The sequence below is a fragment of the Penicillium odoratum genome (assembly GCF_028828045.1).
Source record: "Penicillium odoratum strain IBT 22623 chromosome Unknown utg000004l_segment0_segment0, whole genome shotgun sequence".
NCBI classification, from domain to species: Eukaryota; Fungi; Ascomycota; class Eurotiomycetes; order Eurotiales; family Aspergillaceae; genus Penicillium; species Penicillium odoratum.
The window spans coordinates 923547-940280 of record NW_026643146.1 but is presented as its reverse complement, the minus strand read 5'-3'; the positions used below and the strand labels follow the sequence as shown (position 1 = coordinate 940280).

At 48.0% G+C, this 16734-nt stretch overlaps 5 protein-coding genes across 5 annotated transcripts; 2 read left to right on the top strand and 3 right to left on the bottom strand.

Annotated features, from left to right (window-relative positions):
- Positions 1-2878: 2878 nt before the first annotated feature.
- N7520_004604 (uncharacterized protein) lies at positions 2879-5073 on the top strand (the record flags this gene model as incomplete). Its single annotated transcript, XM_057138538.1, has 5 exons — positions 2879-2888; positions 2943-3123; positions 3404-3453; positions 3514-3610; positions 3666-5073. 5 exons carry the CDS (start codon positions 2879-2881, stop codon positions 5071-5073), a joined length of 1746 nt encoding a protein of 581 aa, XP_056996745.1.
- Positions 5074-8689: 3616 nt separating this feature from the next.
- On the bottom strand, positions 8690-8964 carry N7520_004603 (uncharacterized protein; the record flags this gene model as incomplete). The annotated part of the gene is made up of 2 exons (XM_057138537.1): positions 8690-8891; positions 8951-8964. 2 exons carry the CDS (start codon positions 8962-8964, stop codon positions 8690-8692), a joined length of 216 nt encoding a protein of 71 aa, XP_056996744.1.
- Positions 8965-9514: 550 nt separating this feature from the next.
- faa4 (long-chain fatty acid-CoA ligase FAA1) lies at positions 9515-11662 on the bottom strand (the record flags this gene model as incomplete). Its single annotated transcript, XM_057138536.1, has 2 exons — positions 9515-9604; positions 9653-11662. The coding sequence occupies 2 exons, from the start codon at positions 11660-11662 to the stop codon at positions 9515-9517; spliced, it is 2100 nt and encodes a 699-aa protein (XP_056996743.1).
- A 784-nt stretch (positions 11663-12446) lies between these two features.
- N7520_004601 (S-adenosylmethionine-dependent methyltransferase) lies at positions 12447-13700 on the top strand (the record flags this gene model as incomplete). The annotated part of the gene is made up of 3 exons (XM_057138535.1): positions 12447-12501; positions 12572-12733; positions 13000-13700. 3 exons carry the CDS (start codon positions 12447-12449, stop codon positions 13698-13700), a joined length of 918 nt encoding a protein of 305 aa, XP_056996742.1.
- A 361-nt stretch (positions 13701-14061) lies between these two features.
- Positions 14062-15622, bottom strand: N7520_004600 (uncharacterized protein; the record flags this gene model as incomplete). Its single annotated transcript, XM_057138534.1, has 2 exons — positions 14062-15168; positions 15233-15622. The coding sequence occupies 2 exons, from the start codon at positions 15620-15622 to the stop codon at positions 14062-14064; spliced, it is 1497 nt and encodes a 498-aa protein (XP_056996741.1).
- Between the last annotated feature and the right edge of the window lie 1112 nt (positions 15623-16734).

Sequence of the window (16734 nt, the reverse complement as noted above, 5' to 3'; positions counted from 1 at the left end):
CTGCAGAAAACTAGCACGGGGTCAACTCCGCATGTTCCTGAAATCGGACAATTAATAGCGCTCGTTCCTCGGGTAAAAGTGATAGCTCGGAAATGGTGGAGCTTCGGGATAAGTGGAGTCTTCGGGTGGATCGATCTGATTGTACAGAAGAAAAATCACTAGTTTACACTCAACTGATTTACATTATTTAATTTGATTTCTGCAGTGTACTCCGTGCTCCGTGTTAGTAAGGTACGGAGTACTCCTTACCGACCACGTAAGCTAGACTAAAGTACGTAAGTTCACCGCCTCCACGTGATATTAGATCATGGGAAGAGCGGATGATCTTCCTCTGTCCCAAACTTTGAACTTTAGACCTCGGCATTTGATCACTGTTCTAGATGTCATCGTCATCTAGATTGCTGCACTTGGTGCCGAGTTTGGTATCACTGTGGTCCGTGTTGGGGGGAAAACGAGCTGCATAACATACACATTTCCTCTTCACTAATGATTGGTCCCAAATATATCGACCCAGTTTCATTCCAACCAATCAACATCTGTCGGGTGCTTTAACACTACGCACTTTGCAATTTGGACCAAGTAGCCCAACTAGCTTCCTGCAGAATGGACGATCTTTCAGCCACTAACGCAGTTTTCGACACGATCAAGCCTGGTGGTCCCACTAATGGAGAACCAGGATCGGGGTCCTTTGGATCTATAACCAAATTATCTCCACATCGAGTAAAGCCACCGGTGTTGCTAAGGGGGCTGGTCCTCCACTTTTCTCTCGTTCTTTCCCATTTCCGTTCGGTCATCATTTGGTAAGATTCTCGATTTGCCATGTCCCCCAGTGGGTCCCACGGAGCTCCATACTGGAAAAAGCTGCCGGGTACGGACCGCACACCACCACCCTTCCCGCTGCAGCTGTTTTGGGTCAACGGTGGATCCCACCATTCCCAGTTGAGGAGTGATTACATTCATAGTCTCGGTCCTGGGCTCTTCTCCCCGGGACAACTCGCCCGGAAGGAAAAAGCCCCCCAAAAAAATAAATTATCTGCCTTAATCCCTTTCCCGGGATTCTGTCGGTGAGAGCATTGCCAACATGCACAATGCAGCTGGCTGAATGGAAATTGCCGATCGTCTGATCTTCTTGGAATGCAAGAATCGTGCCTCATCACAGTAATAATTCAAAATTAAAAAGAAAGATAGTATCCTTGGGATCACTCCGACAGGTCTTTAATCAGTCCCAGTAACTTGGTTGCATTTTTTTGGCCAAAGGTTGGAAGCAATGAATGATTTTTAGGCAGAAGACCACGGTCTATTGGTTTACCGATCCCCACAGTCTGATACATCTAAATCAATGTAGGTGTGAAATGACTTTCTGCACGGGTATGGGGGGGGGGGTAGGGTTGATCTCTATCCTGGTTCATCTTATTTGGATTTACCTGCAGCAACCCGCCTTCGGGAGTTCGCGCTGGGACATCTGACTTCATCGAGAAGGAAAAAGACATAATACATTCAGGGTGTTAGCCACATATCGGTCCGTGCAGGGCTGTTCGGGTCCTTCCCAGGGCACGTAACATGTAGAAACTGACCAATGCCATGCTCCTTGAACAATCAAACTGTCCCCAAGCTCGGACCAATGTGATGTTACCTATGGATACTCTTGGCCCACACCCTCCATAGGTCCGTAGGTTCCATAGGCCCTTTCATGGACCGGGACCAGGATTACACGAAAATGCTTTTCCTTTTTGATTTTATTTGCCTTTTCTTTCTGAATTTCCGTTTTTTAATTCGGCGTGGAAAAGGGAAAAGGAAAAATCCAGATAGTCTCGGTCTTAATTATGGTTGGACCCCTTATGCAGAATGAGCTGCTGCCACCCACTCTGAATACAACGTATTTCGCCCTGACAGGGACTTTCCCACTCCCTTTTAACTCGTGGCGAGAATGTTCGGCCGATGATAACCTTGAAAACTGAGGCTATTTTGGTTTTTGAGGACTTACCAGGATTGAACTGCACTTTGAAAACCAATATCAATTGTTCCTACCTTCTCTTTTCTTTTTTTTTCTTTTCAGACTTCGACTTTCCAGCCAAGCCACTGTTCAAAACCCCTCAAAAAGAAAATACGTCGGAGGCTCTTTACATTCATTTTGGTTACTTGTCTTCCAAAACTCTAAAGAATAGGAACAGTAGGAAGATATACATTGTTCTAACAGGTACTTTGCTTTTCCTTTATTTGCCCCCGATGTCATAATTTCCCTTTTCATGTTGTATTGCGTGGTTTTTTCATTCGTTTAGATCTTCTAGGGCTGGTTTTTTATAAACAGGCCCATGACCTTACCTCAAACTATACGTACTATACTACGTACTCCCCTTTCCGGTTTCCGCATACTTCTATGCTGACTACTCGGAAACCCGTTCTATTCACTCTGATTGTTCTTCCTGAGACATGTTCTACTTCTTATTCTCGTCTTCACCCTCCTCAATCATCTTATTCACTTTGAGTCTGATCTACTTCAAAGTTCCCTTCTGATCCCTTTCTCCTACGTTCCTTGAACGTGAATCTTGCATCCTTGTTCCTCTCTAAGCCAAAATCATCGCAATCGACTTTCATTCTGATTCGACTGAACTGCAACGGAACGCAACCCACGTTGTTCTAGCATCCGCACTCCACATCCCGCTTTTCCCGCTTTCATACTTAGTTACCCCCCAATTCAGAGGATCTCAGTCTATTTGTGAGAACTTTCAATCATCCAACCATAGAGCCTGGATCGGTTACTAACGAGCTTCTAGACAGACACAATCGCTTTGCCACTGGGACTTCAACGGCCAGCATCTTAGTGTCACCTGGAAAGCAATTCTTCAGGGTCCTTGAATCTAGTATCAGCAGGATCAAGATGAATCCTTGTAAGTCTTTCCGTCATGCGCAATTCAATGAGCCCCAACTAACTCCCCGATCAGCTCTCCTACCTGAATCCTTTCCCATGGACTGCCCCGTTACTACTGAGCGTGACTACATCAGCTCCCATGTGACAGGGTTCTCAGACGAGGACGACAATCAACGAGTCGGAGGGCTCGCCTCCATGCCTGTCACCAACGGCGTGCGGTACCACACACAGCAGCCTGCGATGCAGGACTTACAGTAAGTTCTTCATTTTAGTTTGGACTGGTTGGGCTCCATTCGGCCAGAACCCTGGTCGCTGCGCTTTCTCCGGGTCCGGGCAGCTAGGGCTTTAGTCCAGCCTGGTTCGGTACCTTTCATACCGATCCTGCGTGCATGCGTTTCTTCCATGTTTTGTCCTTTTTTATCCGAACCTGTCTCGGTATCTTTCTTTTTCGCCATTGCGTTTTGTCGTTACCTTATTTAATGCTTCGATTTTTCGTTCTCCTCGTTATGTGATACTAAAGGATATGTCTTATAGTTACCCTAGCTCTTCGGCTCTTGCTATGACCCCTCCAGATTCTGTTTCCGGTATGTTTTCATCTCTGCTGGAATGAGAGCATCTTTACTGATCAAGTTCTGTTTTACAAGATTCCTTTTCTCCGACATCTGGTCCCATTTTCCCATACCTGCCTCAACAGCAGCATTCATTTAATCGCATGAACGAATTTCCACGAGGACTAGCTCTGTAAGTATCGCTCTTTGTTTCCCAAGATGCAAGACTGATAGGCTTTGCGAAACAGTCAGCCTCCAATTGGCATGTCTACTACTATGCAGGCCCCGTCACACGCCGTTAGCTCCATTCCAACCCTAATGGGACGAAACAACACCTACTCATCTTCCTATGCCTTGCACCGTGGTATAGGAATATCCCTATCAGGAGTTAATGATGTTTCTCGCTCCCACCAATATTCAGGCGCTCCCCGAACCCTAGATGGTCTAGATCGCCCCCAGACCATGTTCCAGCAGCCGATGGTAGAATTGTCACCACGATCCCAACCACAATTTGAAGCACCGCCATTCAACGAGACCAACATTCTCGAGTCCATCGTCGCAGACTTTGGAAGCGCCCAACAGGTTGTCAAACCTGACATTCAAGCGAAAATCGGACGGGGCTTCTTCGCATCCGATGGCAAATGGACATGTTACCGCCGTAACTATTTCGCTGTAACCTGCAGCTTCAGTCTCCACCCATGGACTTCCACAGTACCTCTCTACATCAGACACGAAGGTGGAGCCCTAACTCCAATCCGCGGATTCCAAATGTCCATCTCCGCCATCGTGAACGAACAATACAAAGAAACCCGCGAACTGGTCCAGCACACTCCGAAACGAGACAAGCAATCCGAGCGAAAGCCAGGCCCAGTATCCCTCCAGCCCGCCCCTCCCCCATCCCTAGCCACAGGCTCAACAGGAAACGGCCACTCAAACTTCCCCCTTAACTCCCAGTCCCTAGACTACAACTCCTCTTTCTCAGGCGGTCCCCAACCCTGCTCCCCACCAACCTCCCACATGTTCGAGCGCATCCAATTCCAAAAAGCAACCGCCAACAACGGAAAACGTCGCGCCCAACAACAATACTACAACCTCGTCGTAGAACTCCGCGCCGAAATAACTGACCCAGTCACCGGCGAATCAGAACAAATCCTGATCGCCCGCCGCCACTCCCACCGAATGGTCGTCCGAGGCCGCTCACCTGGCCACTACAAAGACGGCCGCCGAGACAGTGCAGCCAGCATGGGCCCGGACGGAAGCAGCGGCGATGGCAATAGCGGCTTACCTCATGGAATGGGGCAATCGACACGTTCGCACCTGATGATGTACGACACCGCTCCTGCTCACCGGGGCGCACTTCCCTATGGAAGAACAGATTATCGTCAGATGCCGACGGCGGAGCATTCGCATTCGCCACTGAGTGATAGTCCGCTTGTTTCTTCTTCTTCTTCGTCGGGTTTTGATTATTCTATGATTAATGATACGATGGATCCGATGGATACGCTGAAAACTTCGCCAACGCTTGATTATCAGGATCCTTTTACTGGGATTCCGCATCACCATCGTCCTAGTACTGGTGGTTATGATCCCGTTTATTCGACATCGAATTATGGACGTTACGACCCGATCCAGAATCCACATAGCTTGTGCACTTAGTGCATTTCTTTTCGTTTCTTTACTTTTGTTTTATCTATTTTATCTTCTACCTATTCTATATTTTATCTATTTTATCTCTTATTTCTTATTTCTTGGACTTCGTTCTCTGTATCTTTCATCTTATCTTATGTGACTTACGTTTCTGTTTCAGGTTCTGGTTCTGACGAAATTTATTACGGGGGGTTTACGGATCGGTGCAGAGGCGCGGGAGAACCATTAACGGCCCTTTTATCAATCAATTTCTTCTTTGTCTTATACTTACTTCACTTCTATTTCTTTCTCTATTTCACACTACGTTTTCTTCGGTCTCTTCTCATTTTCATCTTTGATTTGACCCATATCAGGCAATTTGACCATATCCACATCTATTAGGACAGTGGCAATGTCATTTCGTCATCATTTCCACCCTTTTCCTTACTTCACTTTCATGCCTCTCTTCTACCAGAAAAATGGAGCATACAGAATGCTATTACAAGGTTTTCATTTAGATTCCACTCCATAATGAATCGTTACATGAGACGAAAGCTTCTCTTACAAGTGTTTGCCTGCGCTTTCCCATCCAGCGCAATTCCCCGATTCGCCTAGCCCGCCAGGAACCGTTATTTGCTGCACTTCTAGTCCAGTTTGATATCTACCAGGGTGGTGCAGGATTTTGCAAGAATTAATGGTCTCGATTGAAATACTGTATGTTGGTAGAGTTGGTATGGACTGGCTAATACATGCTCATTTACCGAATTTGGAAAACTTCAGTACTGGAAACGTTTCAAGCTTTCAAATGGTATTGCAGCTCTTACTGGTCAGTTTCTATACTACTGTAGTAATGCTGATGGGGGTGGGTTGAATGCCTTGAATTGGAATCCATTTAATCTTGCATACAGGATACAATGGAAAGACTAAACAAGGCCACCCACCTGCCTACCTAGGCCTAGATAGAGTCAGCGTGACAAGGATTGACTGGTAGGGGTGAGAAATTAAGGAACTAAAGGAATGGTGGCGTTGTCTGAATCCCCGCCAAACGAGATTCGCTGGATGCACATTGGCAAGAGTAGAGCAGCCAATCATATGAGAGCATAGAAGCCTTTGCAGGATTATGATCACGCTTTCTGGAGAAGTATTTATTCAGGCAGCAAGGGTTAAATGTGAAGATACATTTTCCATACATATCGAGGAAGGTGGGGGGATCCAACGTGATTGTGATTGTGATTATATGCTATGACCTCTATGGTACATCCTATAATCCTACTGAATATACATATCATGTGTAATACATGATTAATATTGGATACTAGTTCAGGTACTAGCTTGGAAAAAATAAAATTGATTTTGCAGATGCATGCAGATCCCATGTCCCATCGCCATCGGATCGACAGTGCATGCACATGATTTATTACGTCTCAGCTCAGCCCGGTTTCTAAGGCACGGGCCCGGATAGTCCACCGGTGGCAAGGTCTTCCTGCATGTAGATTGGATGCGTTTATTGTGGATGACTAGTCTACTTTTAGAATGGGGTGAATGGTGGACTTCCCTATTCGGACATTGAGTCATAACCTCCACTTAAAGGCTCGGTGATGTGTGTGTCACAAGGTTGGCTCTCGTGATCCTGGCCTCATGCGGTTCGGTAAGTTCCGGTGTTTCAGTATCTGCGTAGATGCCTAGGTACCCAGGGACTTTTGTCATTCATGAGGATTGTGGTGGTTTGGTTTGGATCGTGGCAATAAGAATATTTCTAATAGCCACATACCTAGTGGTTCGTACTTTTGTGTATGACTTTCGGATAAGTGTTCCCTTTTTCAGTGATTATTGTTCTTCAAACCTTATGTACTTTAGTATTGGTTCTGGAAATATACTGAATACCGAATTTCTAAGGACACGGCATTTCAGCCTCGCCTCTTGCCCGTGCCCTACTGTCGTACAGAAGCCGGCGGCCGAAGGGGTCAGGCCCTACAGTTTCATGTGCATCATAGCCTCCAGCCTTCTAGGAATCTTAGGCTTCTTAGCATGATTTCACAACAGAATCAATGTAGCGAATGATCGATCAAATTGAATTTAACTTGATGTGCTCAAGCCCCAAAGTATTTGTATTTGTATTTGTATTTGTATTTAGGTAAGATGTGAGGTATCAGTAAGGTTTCTTTTCTTTCCTTTTCGATTCTTGATCCTAGTCAATCTAGCATATACATGCACATATTATTTAAGACATGAGGACCCGGGGATGTCCGTGCAACAGAATGTGTTACACTCAAACGTATGACCGGGATCTTGATTATTGCTTGCTTGGTTGACGTACTCGACATCTATCAACTTGTACTTGATGGAGTATAATACCGCCAGATGTAGTTATCATATGCAGTATGTATCAGCTCATGTATACCAACATAGCTAGGTATAAGTATGTAAACTAGGCCACTTAGTCCACCATCACTCATCTGAGTATTTCAAGTACTCCCAAGGTCCAGCCACATGTACATATAGGCCCTAATCCTCATTGAAATTGCAAGGAAACATTACATCCGTTGCAATTCTAATCTCAACATAGATTGAAAAACCGCGTTTCGGCCGCTTGATCGGAACTCGAATCTGTCCGACCCTTTCTCCTTCATACAGCCAGCGGGGATGGTCAATTTCTCCGTTGTTTCACGTCAACGGCCCTGTTATCTGAGTCTTTTTATTTTACTAGGCTTTTGTGTTCTACAAGATGATCGGGCTTGGACCCTTGAATTGCACGTGAGGATTTTGTTCGGGGAGTTGAATTGCAGTTTGGACGAGGGTTCGGGGTGATGTTATTGGCGCAGGTATCGGATATGGGATTTGGGATTTTACCGTACTAGTAGATTTTAGATTATGAGCTGTTACGGAAAGTAGCATTTACATTTGCATTTGTATTGGCATTGGCATTGGTATTGCCATTGCCCAGTGATATACAAACAACGCCCGAGATAAATATGTGACCATACACATTCGACACCGACCAGGCATCCATTCAAGACACCTGGGAATTTTGTCCAATCTACCATCAGCAACCCGAAACATCCTGCGGCTCGCAACGCATCCCAATTCCGACCCCAGCGGTAAGTCCGGAGAATAAAATGCGCTGTAATTGGCCTTTCAAAGCCCCGACTGGCATTGCGATCTGGACTGGACACACCACCGCTCGCTCAGCGCCAAGAATAAAGTTTCCGACTGGCGACAGCGCGTGCGATTCGAATCTTCTCCAAAGGATTATGAAATTAGGTATATGATGCCGTAGGTGTTGTTTCGGTAGGTATGCATGCATGCGCAGGTTTATGCGAGCATGGGCAGGGTCTGAGCAGGGTCTGAGCACTGAAATGCGCAGGCGGCGAGGTGCTGGTTGGGTATTCTCGGATTACCTGGTGAGGGTATGGATCAGGATTGACGGATAACATCACTGCTGATGGAAGGGACGGGTCTGAACTTCATGTCTGCAGCGAGGGCTACCTTTGCTTCGAAATGCAGTCTGGTCCAAGATGATATCACCGAAATAAAATGGCCCGACAAACTCAGCCTAGGCCACTGGTATCCACGGAATGATATGGAATAGTATGGTATAGCCTGATCAAGGCAGAATTGGCCTTGGTTTTATGGTTGTTGGTGTTTATCAGTTCCGATCCTTCTTCTCCTCCCCAACCTGTGACACCCGCACAGCAAGTTGTCGTTCCAGCGCCTCTTGCTCTTCCTTGCTCGATTGCATACCGAGCGCACTCTCAACCTGGGGCTCAGTCCAGAGTCCGATGGTTGCCCAGGCCATTACGCCGACGCCAAAGAGGGCACGGGTTTTCGGGGTAAGTCCGCGGTAGGTGCTATGACGCGTTGTTAGGATGAGGTGAGCGCTGCAGGGGATTCGAGGAATGTTGGCTACCTCCACAAAGACATTTTTGGTACTATCGGGTGTATTGGATAGTTTCAGAGTATTTGAGGGGCTTCTCCTGGGCGTTAACTGGAATGAAGACATGAAGCTGGGTTGAAGCGGAGATCACGTGTCCATAATCTAACCCGATTTGGTAGCTGAGGCTCACTGTTCCTGTTGTTCCTGGAGGTTCCTGTCAGGTATCTGTACAACGCCAGAGGTCGATCTGGTCTCTTAGTGGTGTCGGTGTTACTGTGGCTGAAGTATCTTGGATGGAGTGGAACTTTTGGTGTATCTAGAGCTACTGGACAAAGGAAGGAGGATTGTAAAACAGAGCCTTAGAAGCAACCCCATCGCAAATTCATGTCTGTATTCATTACCATCTCTTCTAAATCATGGCCTGGCGAGAGAACAAGAGCATGTCGCCAGAGGGAATAGCATATAAACAAGGCTTGAGATCGCATCAAATCAAACGCGGAGAGGGTAACAGGGAATGAAAGACAAGATGAAGAAGAAGAGCGAAGATTAGACAAAGATAGATAAGACATCACACCTTCCGTCACTTTTAGAAGTTAATTATGCCTTGCTGTAGGCAGCGTCGATCTGGGCCTTGTACTTGTCAACGATCTTCTTGCGCTGCAGCTTCTGAGCAGCAGTCATAAAGCCCTGGGGAGTGTCAGTATAGTTCATATCATTCTCGAGTCTAGCACTTACGTTCTGGGGAGTCCACTCCTCGTCGGACAGCACAACACCGTTGATGATCTCAATACCCCGGAGGCCACCAGAGCGACCACTGGCCTGCAGCTGCTGCAGGACAAGACGCTGGAGCTTCTCGTTGTGAACGAGAGTCTCCAAACTGTCGCCCGAAATGCCATTTTCGGAGGCAATCTTCTTCAGTGCAACCTCTACGGGAACAATGATGGCAATCGGCTTGTCCTGGTCTTGAGCGGCGTAGACACAAATGTTGCCAACCACCGGGCACGAGCGGTAAACAGACTCCAGCTTCTCAAGGGCAATGTACTCGCCGTTCTGAGTCTTGACCAAGTTCTTCTTGCGATCGATAATGTTTAGGTGACCGTTGTGGTCGAACTCGCCAATATCCCCGGTCATGAACCAGCCATCTTCGGTCAAAGCAGCCTTGGTCTCCTCCTCGTTGTCAAAGTAGCCGGAGGTCACACTACCACCGCGGATCCAAATCTCGCCTTGGGGAGGGTTGTTCTTGGCAAAGTACCCAGCATCGGGGAAATCGACCAGCTTGATCTCCACCGATGCGGGTATGTCACCCAGAACCTCGGGGTTCCAGGCCAACGGGTCATTCAGGGCACCCATCGCGGAGGTCTCAGTCAACCCGTAGCCGCTGATCATGGGCGCAATGGCCATAGACAAGAACTTCTGGGTGTCCTTGGAAATGGGGCCACCACCGTTCATCAAAACACGAAGGCGACCACCAGTCGCCTCCTTGAGCTTCTTGAACACAATGGAATCAAGGACGCCAGCGCCAAAGTTGGCACCGGGAAATCCGTTGTTCAAGAGGAAGCTCTTGGCGGCAAAGGCACCCCAGAACATGCCCTTGACGACGAAGCTGGTCTTGTTGAGGTTGTTCAAGACACCCTTCTTCACAGTCTCCCAAACTGCCGGCACACCAACCAGGATGGTCGGCTTGAACTCGCGAATATCACCCTTGCAGTTCCGCACTGAGGTATCGGACAGGGTGCGGGGGTTACCGTATCCCATGGTACCACCCCAGAACAGGCAGAGGTTCTCAAACATGAATTCCAAGATGTGCGCTTGGGGCAGGTATGTGAGCAGGGAGTCAGTGGAGGTAATGCAAGCATCGGTAATGGCGTTGACACCGGCCATGGCAGCAACCACGTTGGCCTGGGTCAGAGAAACACCCTTGGGCGGGCCGGTAGAGCCAGAGGTGTACATAATACAACAGAGATCCTCGGGCTTGGGCGGCACCGGGTCAACGAGGTTCTCCTCGCCGGACTTGCGTAGGTCCTCAATGCTCTGCACGGAAATGTGGGCAAAGTCGCTCTTCAGCTTGTCCAGGTCCTCCTGGTTCACCTCGGTGTCGGTGTTGTAAATGATGTGCTTGATTGACGGGATATCCTTCAGAATGTGGAGAAGCGACTTGATCAGACCGGGGTCCAGGAAGATAGCTTCGGATTGAGTCTGCTTGAGCGAATGCGCCAGACCTTCCTCGCCCAGGGTGTCATAGGCGGTGACAATGGTCACCGATTGAGAGGCAGCACCGTGCGACATGGCCAGCCAGTGCGCACTAGTGGCTCCGTAGAGGTGGATGCGGCTGTTCTTCTCGAGGCCGATGTGGCGCAGACCGGCTCCAAGCTGGAGACAGAGCTGCTCATACTCAAGGAACGACTTGTATGTGTATCCGCTCAGCTCGAAGTAGGTCCATTTCTTGTCCACCTCGGTCTCAGCTCCATCAACGATCTTCTTGACCTTCTTGTTTTCGACGTGGGTCTTGACCAGCTTACGGGTTCCGACGGCCTTGTTGTTGCCGAATAGACGAGCAGAGCGACGGAAGTTCTCGTAGGTGGTGGACACGTCCTCTGAAGGGCGCAGGATGAGGCCATCCTTGGCTTTCGGGTGTCGGCGGGGAATGGTCTCTCCGGCGACGGGTTCGCAGCCGGGGGCCTCGACGGAGAAGGGGCCCTTCTTGACCATGCGCGGCTGGATGACGGTCAGGTCGCGCTTCGACATGATGGCGTCTTGTCTCGCGTGTGAGGATGGAGTTAATTAGGGAAGGGGTTTAAAAGGAAGGAAGACAGATTGGACGGGAAAAGTCCGCTGCAACCAGTGACGTTAGCGCTTTTTGTGGCGGCAGCGAACGGGGCCAAACAAGGGAAGCTTGGGTCGGCAATGCAAAGCTTTACCCGGACCCATCCAAGAACTTACCTGTACAATAATTATGCACTTTGAGGAGCAGCTTTAAGGGGATGAACTTGCCAGACAAGCGGTTTTGTGATAGAAGCAAATGCTATTAGAAAAGGGAAATCAAAGCAAAGCAAAAGAAGGGAAATTCCAAGTTTCGTGGCTTGGGTAGCTCCCCCATGCGTGGCTGGGCTTCCCGCAATCTCAGGGATGACGCAGTTGGTCAATCAATAAATAGTACTCCGTAATTAACTAATTCAACTGACTCCAAGTATTGCCTTACATTGAAGTAGAAAGTCATTGATCTATGGCAAGGACATCTCACAGATCCAATGGATCTCGTCTAACTACGGAGTAGAGCCTCTTTATCCATATAGTAGCTTTTCCGTAGATCAATTACTCTTTCTAACTGTTGGGACGGCCCAACACGATGTGGAGCGAATAAGTATGGAACCTTTGACAAACCTTGAACCTCTTGGTGATTATGATATTTAGGTATTCTGATTTTATATGGTTCTATGTAGATTTCGAATCTGAGATCCCACGTGATCTACCTTTCGATCTTTCAACCTGGGACACATTTGAACTTGGAGATAATTTATTGAAACCCAAAATGTCAATTTCTACACTCCTATCCATCGGAGAAGAAGTGATCGATCCGGAAGAGGGTAAGCCAATAAGAACTCACTTTTTTAAGCTCCCGAGCTCTCCAGTAACTTACATACCGAACACGGTTAGAATCCTTCCTGCTCTTCAGCCAAGAAATCACCCCCGGTAATCTGGGGTTCTTGGATTCACGCGCAAGCACAATTGATATTTCGATCCATGATCATGAATATACTATCCACCAGTCTCCGTCATTACTTTCCTCGTCTCGGTCTGGAGGCACCACGGGCGCCGGTAGGTTTTCGTTTTGTCTTTTTCTGATCTGCGATCCCTATGCACGGACTCGACACCCCGCAGTTGGTCGTTTTAAGCCAGGAACCAAGGTGAGCCGAGGCTCCGCTCTTTGCTTCGGCTTCAGTTGGTCTGGACTTACATTTGATCCCTCTATTCTGGATAAGATCTGATGTCTGATTGGCTATGTTCTTTGACTTCTCTTCTTGTGTTCAAACCTAGTCAACCTAGTGGATTTCTACAGACAGTACAGCACTAACAATGTCTAGTTCTTTGGAAAATCACTCCCCCCTTCACAGAATGGATCTCATCACCCACAAATCCCCTCTGGACAAACTCTATTCTCACCCCAGAATCCGTCGTCGCTGAACTAGGCTGCGGTATCTCAGGTCTGCTCCCCCTTACCCTCGCACCCTCAATCCAGCACTACATCGCCACAGACCAAGAGTACGTGCGCCGATACTTCCGCACAAATATCGAGGAAAATGCATCTGTCAACTCCGCAAAGCCAAAGGGAAAGTCAAAAGGAAGCACTAGTAAAAAGAGACATGTATCGAAGACATCCCCTAGGACGTCGAATATCACTTTCACAACATTAGACTGGGAACTCGATCAACCCGGTTTATTAAAGGATTGTATTGATGATTCGCATGGAAGCGAAGATAGAGGTTTCGATCTTCTTCTCTCTTGTGATTGTATCTATAACGATGCCCTTGTTACGCCGTTTGTGCGTACCTGTGCTGAGATCTGTCGTTTGCGGCCGGCTTATGAGCCGGGTAAGGAGCAAGCGGGTCGACCGACGGTTTGTATTGTTGCGCAGCATCAGCGGGCGCCGGAGGTCTTTGAGACCTGGCTGAGGGAAACGTTGAGGGAGTTTCGGGTTTGGAGGGTGAGGGATGAAGTACTTGTTCCTGGTTTGAGGGGGGGGACGGGGTACCTGGTGCATTTGTTGTTAGCTAGGGAGAAGTGAGTACAGTACATGACTGGATGTATGTTTCGATGGAATTATGGATGTATTCCTATAGGACAATGTATATACTGGTAATTTCTTCGCATTTTGTAGATCCTCAGACCAATGCTCAATGTATCATTAATGCTCAATATGCAAATTATAGACAGGTTAGTCAATCATGTGGTGATGACATAGACAAGAATAAGTAACAGGTCACCCAAAGACAAAAGGGTATTGGGAAAATGATAGACAAAAGTCGATTAAAACAAGTGCTAATGATTTGATGCAAATGTGATGTGTCTGTCATATCGATGCTATATGGCTCCATCGCCATAGGATTATGAGATTATAAGTGATGAGGAGAAAGAGAATGACGAGATCACTCAGTCGCAGATCCCTCCTTCGGCTCTGTGTTCTCTTTCTCGGGCGAGTATTCGAATTTTCGCTTCACGGGCACCATTTGCTCCAACACAGGAGTAGGGTTTTTGGAACCGGGTTCCGACGGAGCGAGGGACGCAAGAGCTTCTCTAGGCTCTGGTTCGGGGGTCCGGTCGATTATGGAGGAGATGGATTGCTTGACTGAACCGTTGATCGCTCTCGGGGCTGGAACGGGAGACAAATCGTGTGGACCAGGGGTGTCGTGGGCCTCTGAGAGGAGGTTTTCGGAGCCTTCGGTCTTCACACGGTAGGATTCGGGTGAGTCCTCGCTTTCTTCTGGGTCGGACTCGAGATCCTCGTCTTGTTCGCCGTCGTGGTCCATTGGTGTACCGCTCTCTGTTGAGCCCCGGTGGGTGGTCGCTGGGGGTAGAGGCGAGTTGGGGTCGAAGACCACGCCGCAGAGTTCGAGGGCGCGCGATTGGCTGCCCAGGGTGCGGTCTTTGTGTTTTTTGGTAAGGTGGCACATGAAGCCGTGGAGGGTGACAAAGTCTGATTTTCCGCATCCTTGGATTGGACAGGTGAGATACACCAAACTGCCGTCTGAGGGTCGCTTCCACAAGGCTCGGCCTGATGGGTCGTGGGCTGCTGGACGGCCATGGCGCTCGCCCCATGCCTCGACGTTCTTGATGGTGTATTTCTGCTTGCGCCGGATGGATCCAGGGCCGTTCATGGACTCATGGTGAACAATGTGATGCTGCGGTTGGGGAGGTGGAGGCGCATGATGTTGGTGAGGTTGGTGAGGCGGGTGAGATGGGTGGGGGGTATGAGGTGGATGGGATGGATGAGATGGATGGGGGTGAGTTTGATGGGGTTGGTGAAGATGAGCTGGTGGGGGCATAGGAGGTGCCTGCTGCGGCTGTGATACAGGGAGAGGAGCTTGACGAGGCTCTGGCGGACTCTGTTGCTTGAAAAACGCCAAGGTAGTAGCTGCGCTGGTCTCAGACAATCGACGTGGTGGTGTGGGGCGCAACGGCGGCGAGTCCGCTGCATGATTAGATCCCAGGCCCATTGACTCTCTCTTCATCCGCTTGCGCTGTCGTCGAAGATCCTATAGAGTCAAATGAGTATATATTCCATCTGGACAGCTGCTTTGATACATATATAGAACTTACCTCTTCCTCTATCTCCGCGCCCTCAGTCAATCTGCGAAACTCCTCATCTTCACGCTTGCGCACTGCCAAAATATGACTCCTTGTGGCCATCCGGTTCATTTCCTCATGTTCCAATTGGCGCAAACGTTGTTCGATCTGTTCCAACGAAGTCGGTGCCGGGGTTGGTGGCACTGGTGGAGGACCAGCATGAGGATCATGCATCAGCGGCGGTGCAAAGTGACGAAAATGATGATTCTGGACCATTTGGTCCGGTGGAGGCATTCCTGGGTGTGGTGGGTTTGGGTTCATGGCGATGGGATGATAGCGTGGTAGTCCGTTGGGCATATGTCCGGGACCACCATTGATACCACTGTCAGTGACAGGGTGAGGCACCAGCGGTGCAGTAGTCATAATGAGATCCGAGCCGATCTCAGGTCGAGATAATTAAAGTTATTTTCGGCTATTCAGACCATAAAGTGGCCAAGGTGTAGGGGAAAAATGACAAGGGAAACAAAAAGCAAAGCAAAAAGTAAAAGTAAAAACAAAAGCAGAAGCAAAAGCAAAAGCAAAACAATGACAAAAACGGTTCAAGGAAAAGAAGTCCCAGAGTGGGTAAAGAAGAAAAAAAATAGCAAAAGACCCAGTCCCGATCTATGGGTCGACGGTTAGGAAATGATTGACAAAAGTATCCATTACAGTAGAAGAAAAAGACCCCAAACAAGCCAAAACGAGACCAACAAATTAGAAATTTGGAAATAAATTGACATCCACTAGCGCGACCCTTGGGCTGCACCCCCGTTATGCAAAATTTCCCGTAACGGTCAAGTAAGGGCGCGATCTATGTGACGAGACATTGAATCTTGGGCAAAAACCAGTTTGGGTGAAATGCGGTCAAATCATTTGCTTTCCATGGATTGGCTCGGCGCTAGTGGATGTAATCAATCACAACAATCACTTTAGCTTATTTTAATATAAGGGGGAACTATTATTATAATTACTATTCCAATTATTTTAACATTGATCTAGTACATACGAAGTACTTCATACTAGACAGTTACTTTTATCGGGGGGAACTTACTCCTCTCCGTGTACGTAGAAGAGTAGGAAAACATAAAACACAAAAGTCAGCTGACCCAGATTGATTCTCCACTTTATACCCACAACATACGGAGGAGCAATCCAGCTTGTATTCTGTCCAGCTAAGTCATTTCATCGGTATCAGGGATGAACAGTCCCAACATGTGTAAACAGCAAAAAGGGGAGGGAATTCAATAAACACAAAGTAGATTGATTTATTTTTACTACGTTTAGGGTTACGGAATTGGTCCGTGGAATAGGGAGAAGGGAGAAGGGACAAGGGAGAATGAACATTGATCTATCACCTCCCCCTAAGTTAATATTGAAAGGGAAAAAGTAAGCGGCTCCAGAGTTGATTGCAATTTCAATTCCTATGAATATAAGCAGGTACAAATCTTTCCGAGCATGACCAATAGCAAAGCACAGATCTACCATAAAAAGTGCCA